We start from the raw sequence: 16,223 nt of genomic DNA, 5'->3' as shown, positions 1-16,223 counted from the left end.
CTCAGTCCCAACCCTCAGACTCAGCACTGCCTTCTTGACCTGCAATCTTCTTCCCGACCTCTCCGCCCCCACCCCTCTCCAGCCTATCACCCTCACCTTTACCTCCTTCCACCTATCGTATTCCCAATGCCCCTCCCCCAAGTCCCTCCTCCCTACCTTTTATCTTAGCCTGCTTGGCACACCCTCCTCATTCCTCATTTGGGCTTATGACCGAAACGTCGATTCTCCTGCTCCTTGGATGCTGCCTGACCTGCTGCACTTTTCCAGCAACACATTTTTCAGCTCTGATCTCTAGCACCTGCAGTCCTCACTTTCTCCTTACAGACAGAGAGATAAAGCCAAACAATTGTCGAAAACTTAGGGCTGAATCTTATTAGAAATCAGCTAAGTGTCATTTTCATTAAGATTCAGGAAGGTTTTCTCTCCATAAGCTTGAGGTACAACACTGTTATGTCACCCCGCTTGTCCCAAGAAATTGATGCCCTGCTTTGTGGACAGGGACCTGGAGATACTGGTAGATCGGTAGAACAGAGGAGGAACATCATTTAACTCATGATGGGCAGGCCATGATACCAGATCCTGTCAGCCTTGTACAAAGTTGCCATCTAGGCCAGTGTAGTCATGGCAGTCTGAAAAAATGTGCAGTTATGCTGCAAAAAGGTCAATGGACCATCTTTGTTCTGCCAGGGTAAGTGCCACCATCTTACCTATGTTACTCCATATTCATTCCTTCTCTGCTATTACACCCACCTCCCACCAAGGCTCATTCTCTGCCATTTTCACTACTGCATGCAGCTTTCTGCCTCATGTATTTTCCAGTCCCAAGACTCTATTACTAACTGTGCATGGTCTCTGCACTGCCTACTAAGCGCATAGGACACTTTAACACTTTACCCTGACCTGAAGCAGTACCAAGTGCCACCCACTTTCATCCTACTCAATCCCTCTCCTTCTCTAATTCCAAGAGAAACAACCCATAACAGAGACAAGATGACCAGGACACTTGGTGGGCTTATTGACAATTGGCTCCTTTTCTCTGTGAGAAGTGGATCTTGGCTGATAATGGCAAGACCCAGGTCTTTGAAGACATTTGGCTGGGCAACCAAGGAAGACGCATTGATTATTATTGCGTTACTTTCACACTACCCCACAATGTTAGTGTACTCTTAACATGCTATAATCTCGAGCCCTTGACCGTGATACATTCTTTGTTTTGTCTCCACGCAGATACCAGTGGCATCACCACAGTCTCAGTGGTCAAGAGAGCCATGACACAAGACAATTCCTCCTCCATTTCTGAGGAAGAGCACAGATGCCTCAGAGGATGCACTGGCAAGGCTGCCTCTTGAATCCATCAACAACCCTCTAGATTTGGCTACATTAAAATTTGCTGGAATTTTGCTAAATTAGAGTTGGTAGCACCTGCTGATGAGCACTTCACTGCCACTTCTCCACAGCATTTCAAGGAAGAAATGCTCCAAGTCACGAGCACTTGAAAGCCTGCCAGAAACCTGGAATCTGCTCGGCGACTGACTTAGCCTGAATTCCTGGACTGGTACACTGAATGCACAGGGCGGACTGTGGTCTCACTCAACTGTAGAGGAATGGACCCCTTGATTATGTTTGCCCTAAGTGGCCAATGTCTTGGACTAATATTGGAAATAGGCAACTGCTTACTCTGGCTCTAGGTTGTCCAACAAGGAGAAACAACCTCTCTGTATCTATCCTGTTAAGCCCTCTAGAAATCTTACATGTTTCATCTCATTCTTTTACATTCCAATGAGCACACTGAGCACTCAACCTCTCTCAATGCTCATTAGTGAGTATCTTATCTTGGAATCCAAGGCGCGGTTGGAAAATAGGACCTTTACATCTCAATGTCAAAAAAGTCCTCACTGGGCATCTTGTTTGATTTTTCCAAATTTCTCACCATATTGTTTAGAACATGTAAGCAGGACAATGGAAGTAATAGCAAGTTGTACAATATTATTCATTCAGGTTATCATGTATGAGCATTTAGCAGTACCACATACAAGGAGTCTGAGTGATTTATGGCTGAGAACTGCGTACTGCTGAATATTTTTTAAAAAATGATTGTGTGGCAGTAGATTAACCAAAATTTTAAGCATGCCAATGAAAAAGATATGTCCCTATAAAGCATACACTTACTGTATGCTATTAATCAAGACATATTGACAAAAGCAATGGTCAATCCATCAAATATTAATGTAGATCTTCCTGTCATGTTTCAATCTTCCTTAATTGCTAATTTCCTATTATGACCTGAAGGACATATTATTTGCACTTAATATGTTTCTACACTGTTTGATCAGTAATTGTTATCAAATCACCAACAACAGTGTTGCTTTTATAGATTTCAAACACTTTAGCAAGTAAAACTGGTGGAATGTATAGGTGAGACAGACATAAATGCTTTATAACATTTTCTTGACAGACCAGGCCATTGACATCTTGTTTGACAGCTGGATGCCTCACTGAACTTTCATATGTTCTAATGGATTTTGCTTTTAAAGTCCCACATAAAAGAATAGGGTTGGTGTACAAACTTGATAGAGAATTGGTTAGCAGAAAGGAAATAAAAGGTTGTAAGAAATAGGTCTTTATGCAAGTGTCACTCATTGACTAGAAGGGTACTGTAGGAATCAGCACTTGGACCCCAGCTAGTCATTATATATGTTAATGATTTAGATAATGGAATTAATTGCAAAACCTCCAAGTTTGCAGATGACATAATATTGAGTGAGAGGGTGAACTGTGAGAGGATGCAGTGATGCTTCAGTGTAACTTGGACAGGCTGAGTGAGTAGACAAATGCATGGCAGATAAAAGTATAATGTGGATTAATGTGAGGTTACCCACTTTAGTAGCAAAACCGGTAAGGAAAATTGTTATCCGAATGTGATAGATGGGGAAAGAGGGGGGTGTAATGAGATCTGGGTATCCTTGTACATCAGTCGCTGAAATGATGCTTGCAGGTGGTGAAGAAGGTAAATGGTATGTTGGCCTTCATAACAAAAAGATTCGAGTACAAGAGTAGTGATGTCTTGCCACAATTGTACAAAGCCTTGGTGAGAATATTGTGTGTTTTTTGGGTCTCCTTGTCTGAGGAACAATGTTCTTGCAATGGAGTGGGTGCAACAAAGGTTTACTAGACTGATTCTTGGGATGGCAGGATTGACAGAGCTAGACATAGGAAATGCAGGAACAATGTTCCTGATGACCAGAGAGTCCAGAACCAGGAGTCGCAGTCGAAGGATACAGGGTTTGCAACTTAGGCCTGAGGCAAGAAGACATTCCTTCAGCCAGAGTGGTGAGCCAGTGGAATTGTCTGCCACAGAAAGTGGTTGAAGCCAAAATATTGGATGTTTTCATGAGCAAGTTAGATATATTCTGAGGACTAAAGGGCTCAAAGCTCATGAGGAGGAAGCAGGAACAAAGTACAGAGTTAGATGATTAGCCATGATTATGTTGAATGGTGGGGCAGGTTCGAAGGTGAGAATGCACCACTCCTGCTGCTATTTTTCGATGGTTAATGGTCTACATCAGATTTAGCAGTATTCTAGATCATTAATTATTCTACAAATGGATAATAATAAGCTTCAACTTACTGCTTTCAGAAAATCTATCCTTGTCCCTTTTCCTCACAACACATGTTATGGTCTGACCCATGCTGGTAATAATAACTGACTTCTGCTGGCAATCAAACAGGATGCAATTGCTGTTCAGGTTATGTCAGGGATTGGATCAGACTGGACATACTATACCACTCGGAAGTCAATTCATTTGCAGTCACCACCAGAACGTAGTACAGGTGCAAATTGGTTCATTGATGCCAGTTTAAAGTGGGAAAAGTTCAGTTTTGCTTCTGTCAGTACTCCTGGTATGACTGAGCACTAAAATTATTTTTTGTATATATCCTACCCAATGCAAATCTGCAAGATTTGTTCCAAATTACCCTTTAACACAGATTTTGACAGCACTTAACAAATACATTTTTATTTTGTGAAAGTAACAGTATCGGACAGTTTCTATTTGTTTAATTATATCTACTCTGTTGTATTTTATATAACAGAAAAACTTATGATCCTAATGTTTTAATTATTTTTTATTTAAACAAGACAGTGACTAAACAAATTCATAGCATTGTTTAATTGTCATTCATTGGATTTTTTCACAAAATCAGTGTAAATCATACAGTCTTACAGTCACAGAGATGTACAGCACGAAAACAGACCCTTCGGTCCAACTCATCCATACCGACCAGATATCCTAAATTAACCTAGTCCCATTTACCAGCACTTGGCCCATATCCCTCTAAACCCTTCCTACTCAGATACCCATTCAGATGCCTTTTAAATGTTGCAGTTGTACCAGCCTCCACAATTTCCTCTGGCAGCTCATTCCATACATACACAACTCTCTGTGTGAAAAGGTTGCCCCTTAGGTCCCTTTTAAATCTTTCTCCCCCACCCTAAGTCTACGCCCTCTAGTTCTTCATCGTTTGTTCTCGTAAGAATTCTACTAAAAGTGTTTCAACTTATTCAGTTTAAAGTAATGATGGAAAGAGACCACAAAAAGAGTTAAAAATGCTCAACTGATATAAAGTTAATTTAAGTGATGTCACAAGGGATGTTGTATCAGCAGATTAGAGAAGGTAGCTTAGATTAAAACAGTTACAAAACAATGGAGAGTTCATGTGAAAACTAGACATATTTCTTTGAAGGAGAAAGTTGGACAACCACAAAGCTAATTTGCCCTAAAGGAAAGGAAATAAAAGTTAAAAATAAAACAGCAAAAGAAGGCATAGACAAATGGCACAAGAAAGATTCAGTTAACAATCAGCAAAATTGTGAAATATGCAAGACAGAATAAAAAATATATGGCAAACAAAGAGAGGATGCAAGGGAATATTAACAACAATGTTAGACTAAGCTCAAACACTTTAGAAACAATATGGAAACAGTTTGCTGGGGTAAAACAGAAAGAGCTGGAGAAATTCAGCACGTTTGACAGAATCTGTGGAGAAAAAGAGCTAATGTTTCACATCTGATGTATCTCTTCCCTGGAATAGACACTGGCCCAAAGGCTTTTTGTGCAACTTCATGCTCCCACACCCGGTCTCATCTGACTTTTCAGGTCACATCTTCCTGGAAAATTCAACACCACATCCATTCAGCCTTTGGGTCAACATTTACACATCGCTGACCATGAAAAATATGGAAAATGGGTTACCGGGGGTTATAAGTAAAGGAGTAGAATTTAACACTAGTGAGATTACTGTGGACAATACCACACCATGAAGAATGTAAAGTCATTCAAAAGTGTAATAGGGGCTTACTGAGATGTTACTAATGATAAGAAACTTAATTGTCAGGAGAGGGTGAAATAGAATTGTTCTATGGAGTGACCTGATGACAGATATTGGTAGAGTAAATAGTAAAAAAAAATTCTCTGTTGAATAACTAGAAGACAAGGATTCAAAATCATTAGTAAAAGGTCTAGGATGCAGATGAGAAGTCTTTTCACTTTGTTGCTGTAGTCTGGAATATTCTACATGGAAACAGAATTCATGAATAATTTGAGTTAATAGATATCTGAGGACGATGAACAAAAAGCTGGGAAACTAGAACTAAACACAACTGCTCTTCCATAATAGCCATAATAGGACAAATGGTCTCCTTCTGAGCTGAAAGTTTCTTTGTATCTTTGATTCATGTGCAATGTTCTTACCTTTCTTTTGATATCAGTAAACTGAGAGAACATTAAAGACCAGTAGAATGCCAGCTCCATAATGTAATAGTAATGGAGATCAGAGGTTAGAGCCTATTGAGAAAAGAAAATAAGTTAATATTGAATACATAGTGGACTTATCAGGTCAGAAAAATGATACAATAAATAGCGAAAAGGACTGGCTGTAAAATTCATGAGTGGTCATTCCTCAGTTTGATCATTGGAATTAAAATTAGCTTTATTGTCACATGTACTCACACAAGTATGGTGAAAGGTTTACAAATGGCCACTTATGGCACCATATGAAGGACAACGGGACCTAGATACAGATTCTTAAGTAAAAGTTCGTAGCGAAAAAAAATTAAGAAGAAAGAAATAAAATGTCTAGCAATAAATTAGAAAGTTGGTCTTATCAACACAGATATTTAGCACTTCATAATGTGGACAATTGTTATCATACATTATTATTCTGCATTTATATGTTTCAAGAAAATCAATGTATTTGCTATGTGGTGATGCACCAAAACCATTTCTCCCTTGCTGTTTTTTAAAAAAAAATCGATTTCCCTGAATACTCTTAAATGAAAGCATTTTCCAAGTTGGAGAAATACATTATGACAGAAAAATATTTACCAGGCAAGGGAATGGGAAAAGTTCAGAAAACTTTAACAAAAGCAATATAATGAAAATAAAATGTCATGGAGTATTTAAACATAAATGAACGTTCAGAAGAAATACTTCTACTTCAGAATTGGCTCATTTTGTCGGGAAAAATTATTTGTATCAATATCCAGTTAACAATTTTAAAAAGTTCTCTTTCTGATCTGAAAAGATATTCAAAGAATTTTAATGCGGTTGAAGACATAGATTTTAATTTGGGTAGGTAAATGCAGGCATGTTGGAAAACTGGTTCCAACCATTTCTGCATTTCACCCCATCGTGTTAGGTTTCCTATATGCAACTCCCAGCTGAAGAGGCCAACTGTCTACTGAAATGTTATTCAGTCAGTTAGTATTATGGTAATGTGAGTTTTGTCTTTATCTTTGACTCAGTGGGCTTCCCAAATATCTTGGAGCTCACTACTGAAAATGAAGTGAAAAGATTGTAGTAATTGAGGGAACTGAAGCCATGACAGGAAGATGTCAAGATGTACTCAGTACTCACAGCTGCTTTCAGAGTTGCATGCAAAAGAGTTTGTTCACAGTAATGGTGCTAAAAGATGTGTTCACAAACTTTGGAGGTGCCATCTATGTTTCAGAGGTTCATTGGTCTGATGTATGCTTTGGAACTCTGATCTCTGGGTGTGACTGTATGGAAACAGCAGGGCTTGCACGAGCAACGGGCTGCTACTCAGAGACATGAAGCTTCAAAGTAGAGTATGAGCACACAGATGCAGCTTGACACAGTCAGCATGCTTGACCTGAGTCTTCAGAGCCACATGTGGCTCTCTGTCTTGGTGCCAAGCAAAAGTTGGAGCATCTCAGCTGGCACCTGATGTGCACTAGTACTTTGATAGTGCATACTGACAGTGTGTGACCTCCTCTGGAGAACCACTAATGATTTCCATGACCTGAACTACCACAAATGGGATGTGCAAAAATCCCATGGGAGTTAAAAGCTGTGAATAAGTACTTTCAAGATAAGGATATGGGGATTATTATCCTGCACATCAACAAATTTCACTCACTATTGATATCAAGTCAAGATTGCATAGCATACCATGTGTTGTCATTAGGTAGCTGGAAGATCTCTACAGATGCCCTGTAAATCCCTGTCTGACACTAGGTACACTGAGACTCCACTGATTGACAGTGTCTGCTCTTCTCCATGTGTTAGCTGTGGGATGATTGGAGTTCATTAGGGAAAGTAGAGTCATTAGGGACATTTAAGTACTTGCTAGACATGCACATGCCATGTGTTGTCATTAGGTAGCTGGAAGATCTCTACAGATGCCCTGTAAATCCCTGTCTGACACCAGGTACACTGAGACTCCACTGATTGACAGTGTCTGCTCTTCTCCATGTGTTAGCTGTGGGATGGTTGGAGTTCATTAGGGAAAGTAGAGTCATTAGGGACATTTAAGTGCTTGCTAGACATGCACATGGACAGCAGTGAATTCAGGGGTGCATAGGTAAGGTTATTTTATTTTACATTAGGATTAATCCTCGGCACAACACCGTAGGCTGAAGGCTCCATTCTGTACTGTATTTTTCTATGTTCTAGTTCAGTTCTCTGCCATTCCTCTGTGTTCTGTGGACTCTTCGTGTACAGAGAGCAAAAAAAGAAACATGACATATGTTTACCAAATTGATTCAAAACATTGACCACGAGGAAGGGGCATAACATCATATGATAATGACGGTCAAAGTCAGTGGTGGATGGTCAAACAAGGATGTGAGCATGGACTGACAGGATATACCTGCAAGGTAATGTGGGATGAGGACTGGTGTGCTTGTGAAGGATGAATGATGGGCATGTAGTATTTTTATAGCAGAGTGTTGGTGAATATGCCATGATAACCACCTTTCCTGCACTGCTCAGATCATTGATCAACTTCCTGTATCATATCCAAGTGCGTGCACCAGGCTCCTGCTGATGATCTTTTGTATTGCCATTAACTGTGTTGCCTTAGTGTTCCCAGTTGACTTCCTGCTCATGGTGCTAGGGAATAGTATATCTTCCCACATTCTCCCATCACAAGAACAGAATATCCAGATAGTTATCACAAAAATGAACTGCAGTCTTTAACCTCTTAGATTCTGTTCTGGCACAAAATTGCCTTTGGCTCCTAACTGTTCCTTCGTTTTGTATGTTTGAATGTTGCTTTAAGTAGTGGAGATGAAATCATAATATGCAGGTCTTCCTGTATGCAGTTAGTGTTCGAAATCCTGAAGTCATATGGGATGCAGTGAATGTTTAAATAACCAGCCACAGATTCACAGCACTGAATTCTGGGTTATGTGCATGCTTCTGGACAGTCTCTCTGTGGAACTCTTCTTTGCCTAAGTGTCCAGGCATTCCGGCAGCCCAGCAGGTGATCTTGTCCAGGAGTGGCGGTCTTGGCCTGGGGTGGCGGTCTTGGCCTGGGTGGTAGTCTTCTTTGGTGCAGGCTCCTTACTCAGTATTCCAGCAGACCGGTATGGCATTCTCATCCTGGTTGCATCTTCAGGGTATTCCATCGTTCCTTAACTGGCTTTCCCCAAGCACAGGACCCATTAACTGAACTGTGATGAACTTTGTCTTAATTTTACATTTCTTTATTATGTGTGACTTCTGTCATTGATGAGGGTGCCACGGAGGGGTGACTTATAAAACTTTTCATTGTATTTTTCATGTAAAACTACACGTGACAGTAAATTTCTATTCTATACTACTCCAGTCTGTTCCTAGTGAGTATCATAAACTTAAAAACAATTCTCCCCATGTCAAGTCTCCCATCATAATGTGGTGACACTTTGCATATAATATGCAAAAATAACTTTCCACTGTATTTTTTTATATACATGTGACAATAAATCTAAATCTAATCTACATCTCACTCCCACCCCTCCTTCCTCTTTTGATCAATTCTATAATCCTGAGTGACCTTGAAAAGCCCAAATGAAAATAATGGGGTCCCAACTGTGTATCAGTCATGGCCCAGCATATATACTTACTTGTACTTCCAAAAGGTACTCAAGAAAGTACCATACTGAATGTTAATAGACAAGATGAAGGCTTATAGAGTTGAGGTTATATATTAGCATGAATGAAAGATTGGTAATGGACAGGAAAAAAAGAGTAGAGACAAGTGTCTCTTTCAAGCTGGCAAGATGTGATTCATGGAATGCTACAAGAATTGGTATTCTGGCCTCTGCTATTTACAGTCTATATTACTGACATAGACATTGAAATTGAGAGAAATATATCCAATGTAGGAGCAAGTTACTACAAATGCTGGAATTTGAATTGAAAGCAAAATATGCTGGAGATCCCAGCAGGTCAGGCAGCATCCATGGAGAGAGAGCAAGCTAAAGTTTCATGTCTAGATGACTGTTCATCACAGTATCCAAGTTTGCTTATGATACGAAGTTAGGTGGAATGTAATCTGTGAGGAGAACACACAGAGATATAGACACATCATTTGAGTAGGCAACAAGACAGCAGGTGGAATGTATTGTGAGAAGGTGTGATGTTATTTAGATTGATAATAATAACAGAAAAGCAGCCCTGCTTCCTGTATAACCTCAGCCCCTCTTTCTGTTACTCTTTCTGAGATCCTAAAGTAAATTTTAAACCTCCTTTTACCACTGTGTCTTTTTCCGCAAATATCTTGTAATAATTTGCAATTTACTAAAGAGTTGGTAAAAGCCTAATCTACAGTTTGGACATTGTAACTATTTATTATTGGGCACATTCCAGACAAACCTACGCTAATACCAGTGAAGCGAATTGGACTTGGAGGCTGATGTGTCTTTTACATTTGTTTGTTTATGAAGTAATGTTACTCTGACATTAACCTTTATTAGCAAGTGTTGTGATGGAACTTTCATCACTATCCTATTACTCATGCTTAACAGAGTACTTTGAAATTAGTTCTGTTTTTATGTATTATGTTTTTGATTTTTCAAAGTGAATAATACATTGCTGCTCTCTTTTCCTACCATAGCTTGTACTTTGAGCATGTTATATAGAGTAAAACAGATATTAAGCTGAGTATAATAATTAAATAGTGCATATTGCTTATCCAGATGAATAACCAAGTGACTTGATTTGTTATGGATGGTATCAAGCTTCTTGAATGCTGCTGCCGCTGCACTCATACAATGATGTGCCAGTGTTGGACTGGGGTGGACAAAGTCAGAAGTCACATGACACCAGATCATAGTCTAACAGGTTTATGTGAAATCATACACTTTCAGAGCCCTGCTCTCTCATGCATATTCACCTATAACCTGGTGTCATGTGACTTTGCACTTATGCAGGCATGTGGAGGTATTCCATCGCACTCTTGAATTGCACTTTGTAGAGAGCTCAGGTATGATGCAGTAAGTATGACCTTATAAAGTGGTTGCTTCATTACTTTGTAGCATCGCTCTCTCAACTTGGCACAAGCCCCTTACATGCTGATAAGGAGGACATTACATAGTTGATATGGCTGGGTGTGTCATTCTTGTTTCTGGTGCTAAGGTCAAAGATGGTTGGTCATCCGAATATCTCCCGTTCTGTCTTTTCTCTAGTAGTTTGATAAAACTGAGTGGCTTTTGAACGATTGCAGAGACCATTTAAGAGCCAACAATCTTGCTGTGGATCTGGATACATATTACATAGAACAGTACAGCACAGGAACGGGCCCTTCAGCCCACGATTTTGTGCCAAACATGATGCCAAATTAAACCAATCACTTCTACCTGCCCTTGGTCCATATCCCTCCATTCCTTGCACATTCATGTGCTTATCTAAAAGTCTCTTAAACACCCCTATTGTATCACATTCTACACTCTTACCACTCTGTAATAAACTTGCCCGTCACACCTCCTTTAAACTTTTCCCCTCTTACCTTAAATGCATGCCACTAGTATTAGACATTTCAACTTAGGGAAAAGGATTCTGACGGTCAACACTATCAATGCATCTTATAATTTTATAGATTTCTATCAAGTCTCCCCTCAGCCTCCACCCCTCCAGAGAAAACAACCTGAGTTTTTCTCGCCTCTCCTTATAGTTCATACACTCTGATCCAGGCAGCATCTTGGTAAACCTCTTCTGCACTCTCTCCAAAGCCTTCACATCCTTCCTGTAATGTTGCAAATAGAATTGTTTGCAGTATTCTAAGTGTGGCCTAACCAAAGTATTATAAAGCTCCAACATGACAACCTGACTCTTGCAATCAATTCCCTGACCAACTAAGGCAAGCATGCCATACGTCTTCTTCACCACCCTATCTAATTGTGTGGCCACTTTCAGGGAGCTTTGGATTTGAACATCAAGATCCTTCTAGACATCAATGCTGTTCAGGGTCCTGAACTGTATACTTTTCCTTAATATTTGTTCTGCCAAAGTGTAGCATTTCACTCTTACACAAATTCAACTCCATCTGCCATTACTCTGCCCATATCTGCAATTTACCTATATCTCAATGTATCTTTTGACAACCTTCTGCACTATCTACAACGCTACTGATCGTTATAATGCCTGTGTCATATGTAGATAAGGATGGCAGATTTCATTCCCTGAAGGGCATTTGTGAACAAGATGGATTTTTATGGCGGTTGTCGCTGGCTTCATGGTCAATATTATAAAGACCATCTTTTAATTTCAGATGTATAAATAATGTCAATTACACCAATTGTCATGGAGGGATTTGAATCTGAGTCCACACAGCATTAGTGTGGGCCTCTGGATTGCCAGTTCAGTGACATTACCACTATGCCACAACTTCACATTGAATATGGATTTTAATCTATTTATATGGATTTATATTAAATCAAATAAAGTACAGTATTTAGTCATTATCTAAAACTGTAGTCTGATAAAATATTTAGCTTTGACATTTTAAAATCTGTACTGTCTAGAAACAGCAGTCTCGGAAATTTTAATGGCCCTTTTGTATTTGGGATTATATATCTCATTGCATAGAATGTAATTACATTAAAAGTCTTTTAAAAATATGTCAGCTTCAAATTGTAATTGCTTCAGGAATTTGTTATATTGTCACAACAACGTGTAATTGAAAATTACAAAGTGTCTACGCATGTTATAATCACAACAGTTCAATAAATTACCAAATAAAACAGTATTTGTTGTTGCAATGTTTATGTTTCAAATATTAATGTAATATCAAAAATTTGCAGTTAAATGTTACTTCTCAAATCATGATAAATGGGATATATTCTGGGCACAATAAATAAAAAAAACTTAGTCAAATAAGCTCAGACTCTCAATCGGGCTGTAAGATATTAATAAATAATTATTCTCATTGTTGCTTCACCGTTTCTATCTCCAAAAGATCCACAGTATACCCTTTTATCAATGGCACACTATATTTTGACTTAAACTTTAAACTGGGACTGGAAATTTATATTTTTAATGCTCTGGTGTTATTAATATATTTTCTATAGTTTTAATAGTATGGTCGCCAGTGAGAGATCATCATCAATACAGTTGTAAGGCAAAGATTGATCATGCACAAATTAACATGATGGAGCAGAATTAGCTGTCAACTTTGAAGTAATGCTGGAGCAAAATAAATAAAAATGAATGTATGTAGATTTCAGAAACTGGTTGTTTCGTTAACAACATGATGTTTCTAACTTAGTTATTGGGAGTGTCAACATTTTATAAAGGGATGAATCTTGCACTTATTTTGGCGAAGTGTCAGTTGTGTCGAGTTATTTTGGAGGGTTTTTGACCATGAGGCCTAGTGCATTTTCTCACCACATTATAATGAGATCATAGTATGTAGGAACAGAAACAGGCTATTCAACTCATCAAGCCTGCTCTGTCATTCAACAGATGATCATGGCTTATCTTATAATCCTCAATTCCAACTTTCTGCCTTTTCTTCATAACCCTTGATTCCCTTAGTAATTAGAAATCTTATTATCTCAACCTTGAATATATTTAATTAGCCAACTTTTACAACCCAATGTGGTAAAGAATTCCATAGATTCATTACCATCTGAGAGAAGATATTCCTCCTCAACTCTGTCTTAAATAGGTGACCTCTTATTCTGAGGTTATGACCTCTAGTGCTGGACTCTTCCACAAGGAGAAACAACTTTCCACACCTACCTTGTCAAGCTTTTTAAGAATCTTGGATGTATCAATAAGGTCTCCTCTCAATCTTCTAAACTTCAATGAGTACAATCCCAACCTATTCAATCTCTTCTCATATGATAATCCCTCCACACCTGGGATCAACCCAGCAAATATTCTCTAAAATGCGTCCAATATCAATTTATCTTTCCTTTAATAAGGGGACTGAAACTTTTCACAGTATTTCAGCTATGGTCTGATTAGTGCTTTTTATAATTTTAGCAAGATTTCCCTATTTTTAGAACTCCATTCCCTTTGTGAAGAAAAGGCAATAATCTGTTTGTCTTCTCTATTACCTGCTAAACTTGTATACTAGCTTTTTGTGATTTATGCGCTCCCAAATTACTCTGCAATGCAGCTTTCTGCAGTCTTTTACTATTTAAATAAAAGTCAGCTCCTCTACTCTTCCTGTCAAAATGCATAACCTCACATTTTCCCACATTATATTCCATCTGCCAAGTTCTTTTCCCAGTCATTCAACCTGTCTATATTCCTTTGCAGATGCTTTGAATCATCCTCAGTACTTTGCTATGAAACTTGCCTCATTAATAACCTACGCCACCTCTATAGCACCTCTCATGTCAAATTTTAGCCCAATCTTACCACATGCCATTCCCGGAACAACCTGCCTAGCAGGATATTCCACAATTGGCCCAATCAGGTGCCAACTTTAAAAAGCAGTTGTGCACTTGGATGAGCATTATCAGACTGGAGCTGTCCTATATGGTTCCTGACACTTGCCCAGACATGGGAGACAAGGGGAAATTGGCATACCTCTTTGTGGCCAGGGACCTGGAGGTCCTGCTGGATATGGTGCTGCATAGGTGGAATGTTGTCTTCCCACAGGACCAGAAGATAAGACCATGACACCAGGCCATGGTATGGGTCAGTGCAGTCTCAGCCATCTGGAGGAATGTATAATATTGTGGGAAGAAGGTCAATGACATTCTCCACTTGGCCAGTGTAGGTATCACCATCTTCTCTCTGATATATCACATTCACTAGATCTCTGCTGCTCCACCCATCTCCCACCATGGCTCATGCTCTACCACCCTCAGTAACACATGCAACACCTTCCCTCACTTACTGTCACCCATGGCAACCCCCAACAGCACTAACCGTGCTTGCCCTCTGCTGCCTGCTCACTCACTCGGGACATCTCCCCACCGATAGCAAAAGTAAGAGCTGTGCCACCCACTCTCATCTCCGTTAATAACTGCCCTGTATCATTTTAGGAGAAAAATAACCCATAGTGGGCAGAAAGGGTCAAGAGGGTGATGAGTTGATTGACAGTTGAATCCTCACCCCATATGTAGACAGCACATTTCCATTTCCAAGCCTCTGCACTGATATTGGAGGCTGCCCTCAGCATATTGTGTTGGGATTCCTTTATGAAAGATATGTCCCATGACTTGACTGAGCACTGCTGACAACCATGACGAGCTTCCTGGTTTTGTGGCTGCACTAAAGAGGACAGCAATACATCAGTACAGTAAGCCTGGTATCGCTGGCTGAGGGCAAAGCACAAAAAGGCAAGGTAAGGCAATGCAAAGATTCTGTGAGCATCCCAGTAGGCTCAGAATGAGTGAGTGATATGATAGCAAGTGAACAAAACGGAGATGCAGTCTGGTCTAGTCCATGAGCTGGCTATACAGTGTTCTTGCAGCAGCATTACAATGATAGCTACAGCTGCAGCCTGAGGTGCAGCAATGAAGTGCAGAGGAGTACACGAGCATTCTTAAAGGCCAGTGTACGTTGGATGCTAATGTCTGTGGGTAAGAGATGTACAAATTTGTAACCTCAGAGTATTCTCTGAGATATTCGCGCCCAATGTCCTTCGAGTAGTGGTAGAGCTGAAATTATCAGGTATCTGCCTTGACTTTCAGGTCAAGTATACTTGAAGTCTCGATTGTTCGGCATGTGGGGTCAGTTAGGAAGGTGAAACTTAACAAGGTGAGTTGTAGCATTATTTAGGAGGAGAAAGTGAGGACTGCAGATGTTGGAGATCAGAGCTGAAAATGTGTTGCTGGAAAAGCGCAGCAGGTCAGGCAGCATCCAAGGAGCAGGAAGAAGGCTGAAGAAGGGCTCATTCCCGAAAAGTTGATTCTCCTGCTCCTTGGATACTGCCTGACCTGCTGCGCTTTTCCAGCAACATATTTTCAGCTCTGTAGCATTATTTAGACATTTAACAAGCAATAATCCCCTTTAGTTTGTAACTCGTTGCTGTCTAGTGAAAAACTTGGCTAGTTGAGAAACATCCACTGAACATGTGCATAAAAAGAACAGCGAGTGCTCCCAATGTTGAGATAGATCTCACCAGACTTCTCACACAATTCAGCCACCAATATCACCATGGTGAATGCCATTCAGGCCCCTATAAGATTCCACCAGTGCAATTCCCACACCACACTTAACAGAAAGAGGGAATCCATTCCAAAGGCAATACTGAGCATCTTGTGGGTTCAGTCCAAGAACTGAGCATCAATTTCTTCCCAGGTGTGCTGCCAATCACTGAAGGACTACCAGCCTCTGAATGGCCTCTTAGCAGTCCCGCCCTCTTCCAAATGCTAGTTCACTGTCTCTAAACACGGAACACTCCTGCTCCCCACATCCAGAAACATGCAAGTAATTCTAAAAGGATGTTGCCAGGGTTGGAGGGTTTGAGCTACAGGGAGA

General features: G+C 39.9%; 1 protein-coding gene across 3 annotated transcripts in view; it reads right to left on the bottom strand.

Moving 5' to 3' along the window:
* The window catches only part of cers6 (ceramide synthase 6), a 250,358-nt gene that overhangs the window by 40,550 nt on the left and 193,585 nt on the right, over positions 1 to 16,223 (bottom strand). For all 3 annotated transcript variants that reach the window (XM_043693925.1, XM_043693926.1, XM_043693927.1), the window contains exon 6: positions 5,751 to 5,843. In XM_043693925.1, the coding sequence (XP_043549860.1) occupies positions 5,751 to 5,843 (93 nt within the window). The remainder of the gene's footprint in view (positions 1 to 5,750; positions 5,844 to 16,223) is intronic.

The sequence above is a fragment of the Chiloscyllium plagiosum genome, chromosome 7 (genome assembly GCF_004010195.1).
Source record: "Chiloscyllium plagiosum isolate BGI_BamShark_2017 chromosome 7, ASM401019v2, whole genome shotgun sequence".
In the NCBI taxonomy this organism is placed as follows: Eukaryota; Metazoa; Chordata; class Chondrichthyes; order Orectolobiformes; family Hemiscylliidae; genus Chiloscyllium; species Chiloscyllium plagiosum.
The sequence above is the reverse complement of the archived record's forward strand: the minus strand, read 5'-3'. Positions and strand labels throughout refer to the sequence as shown.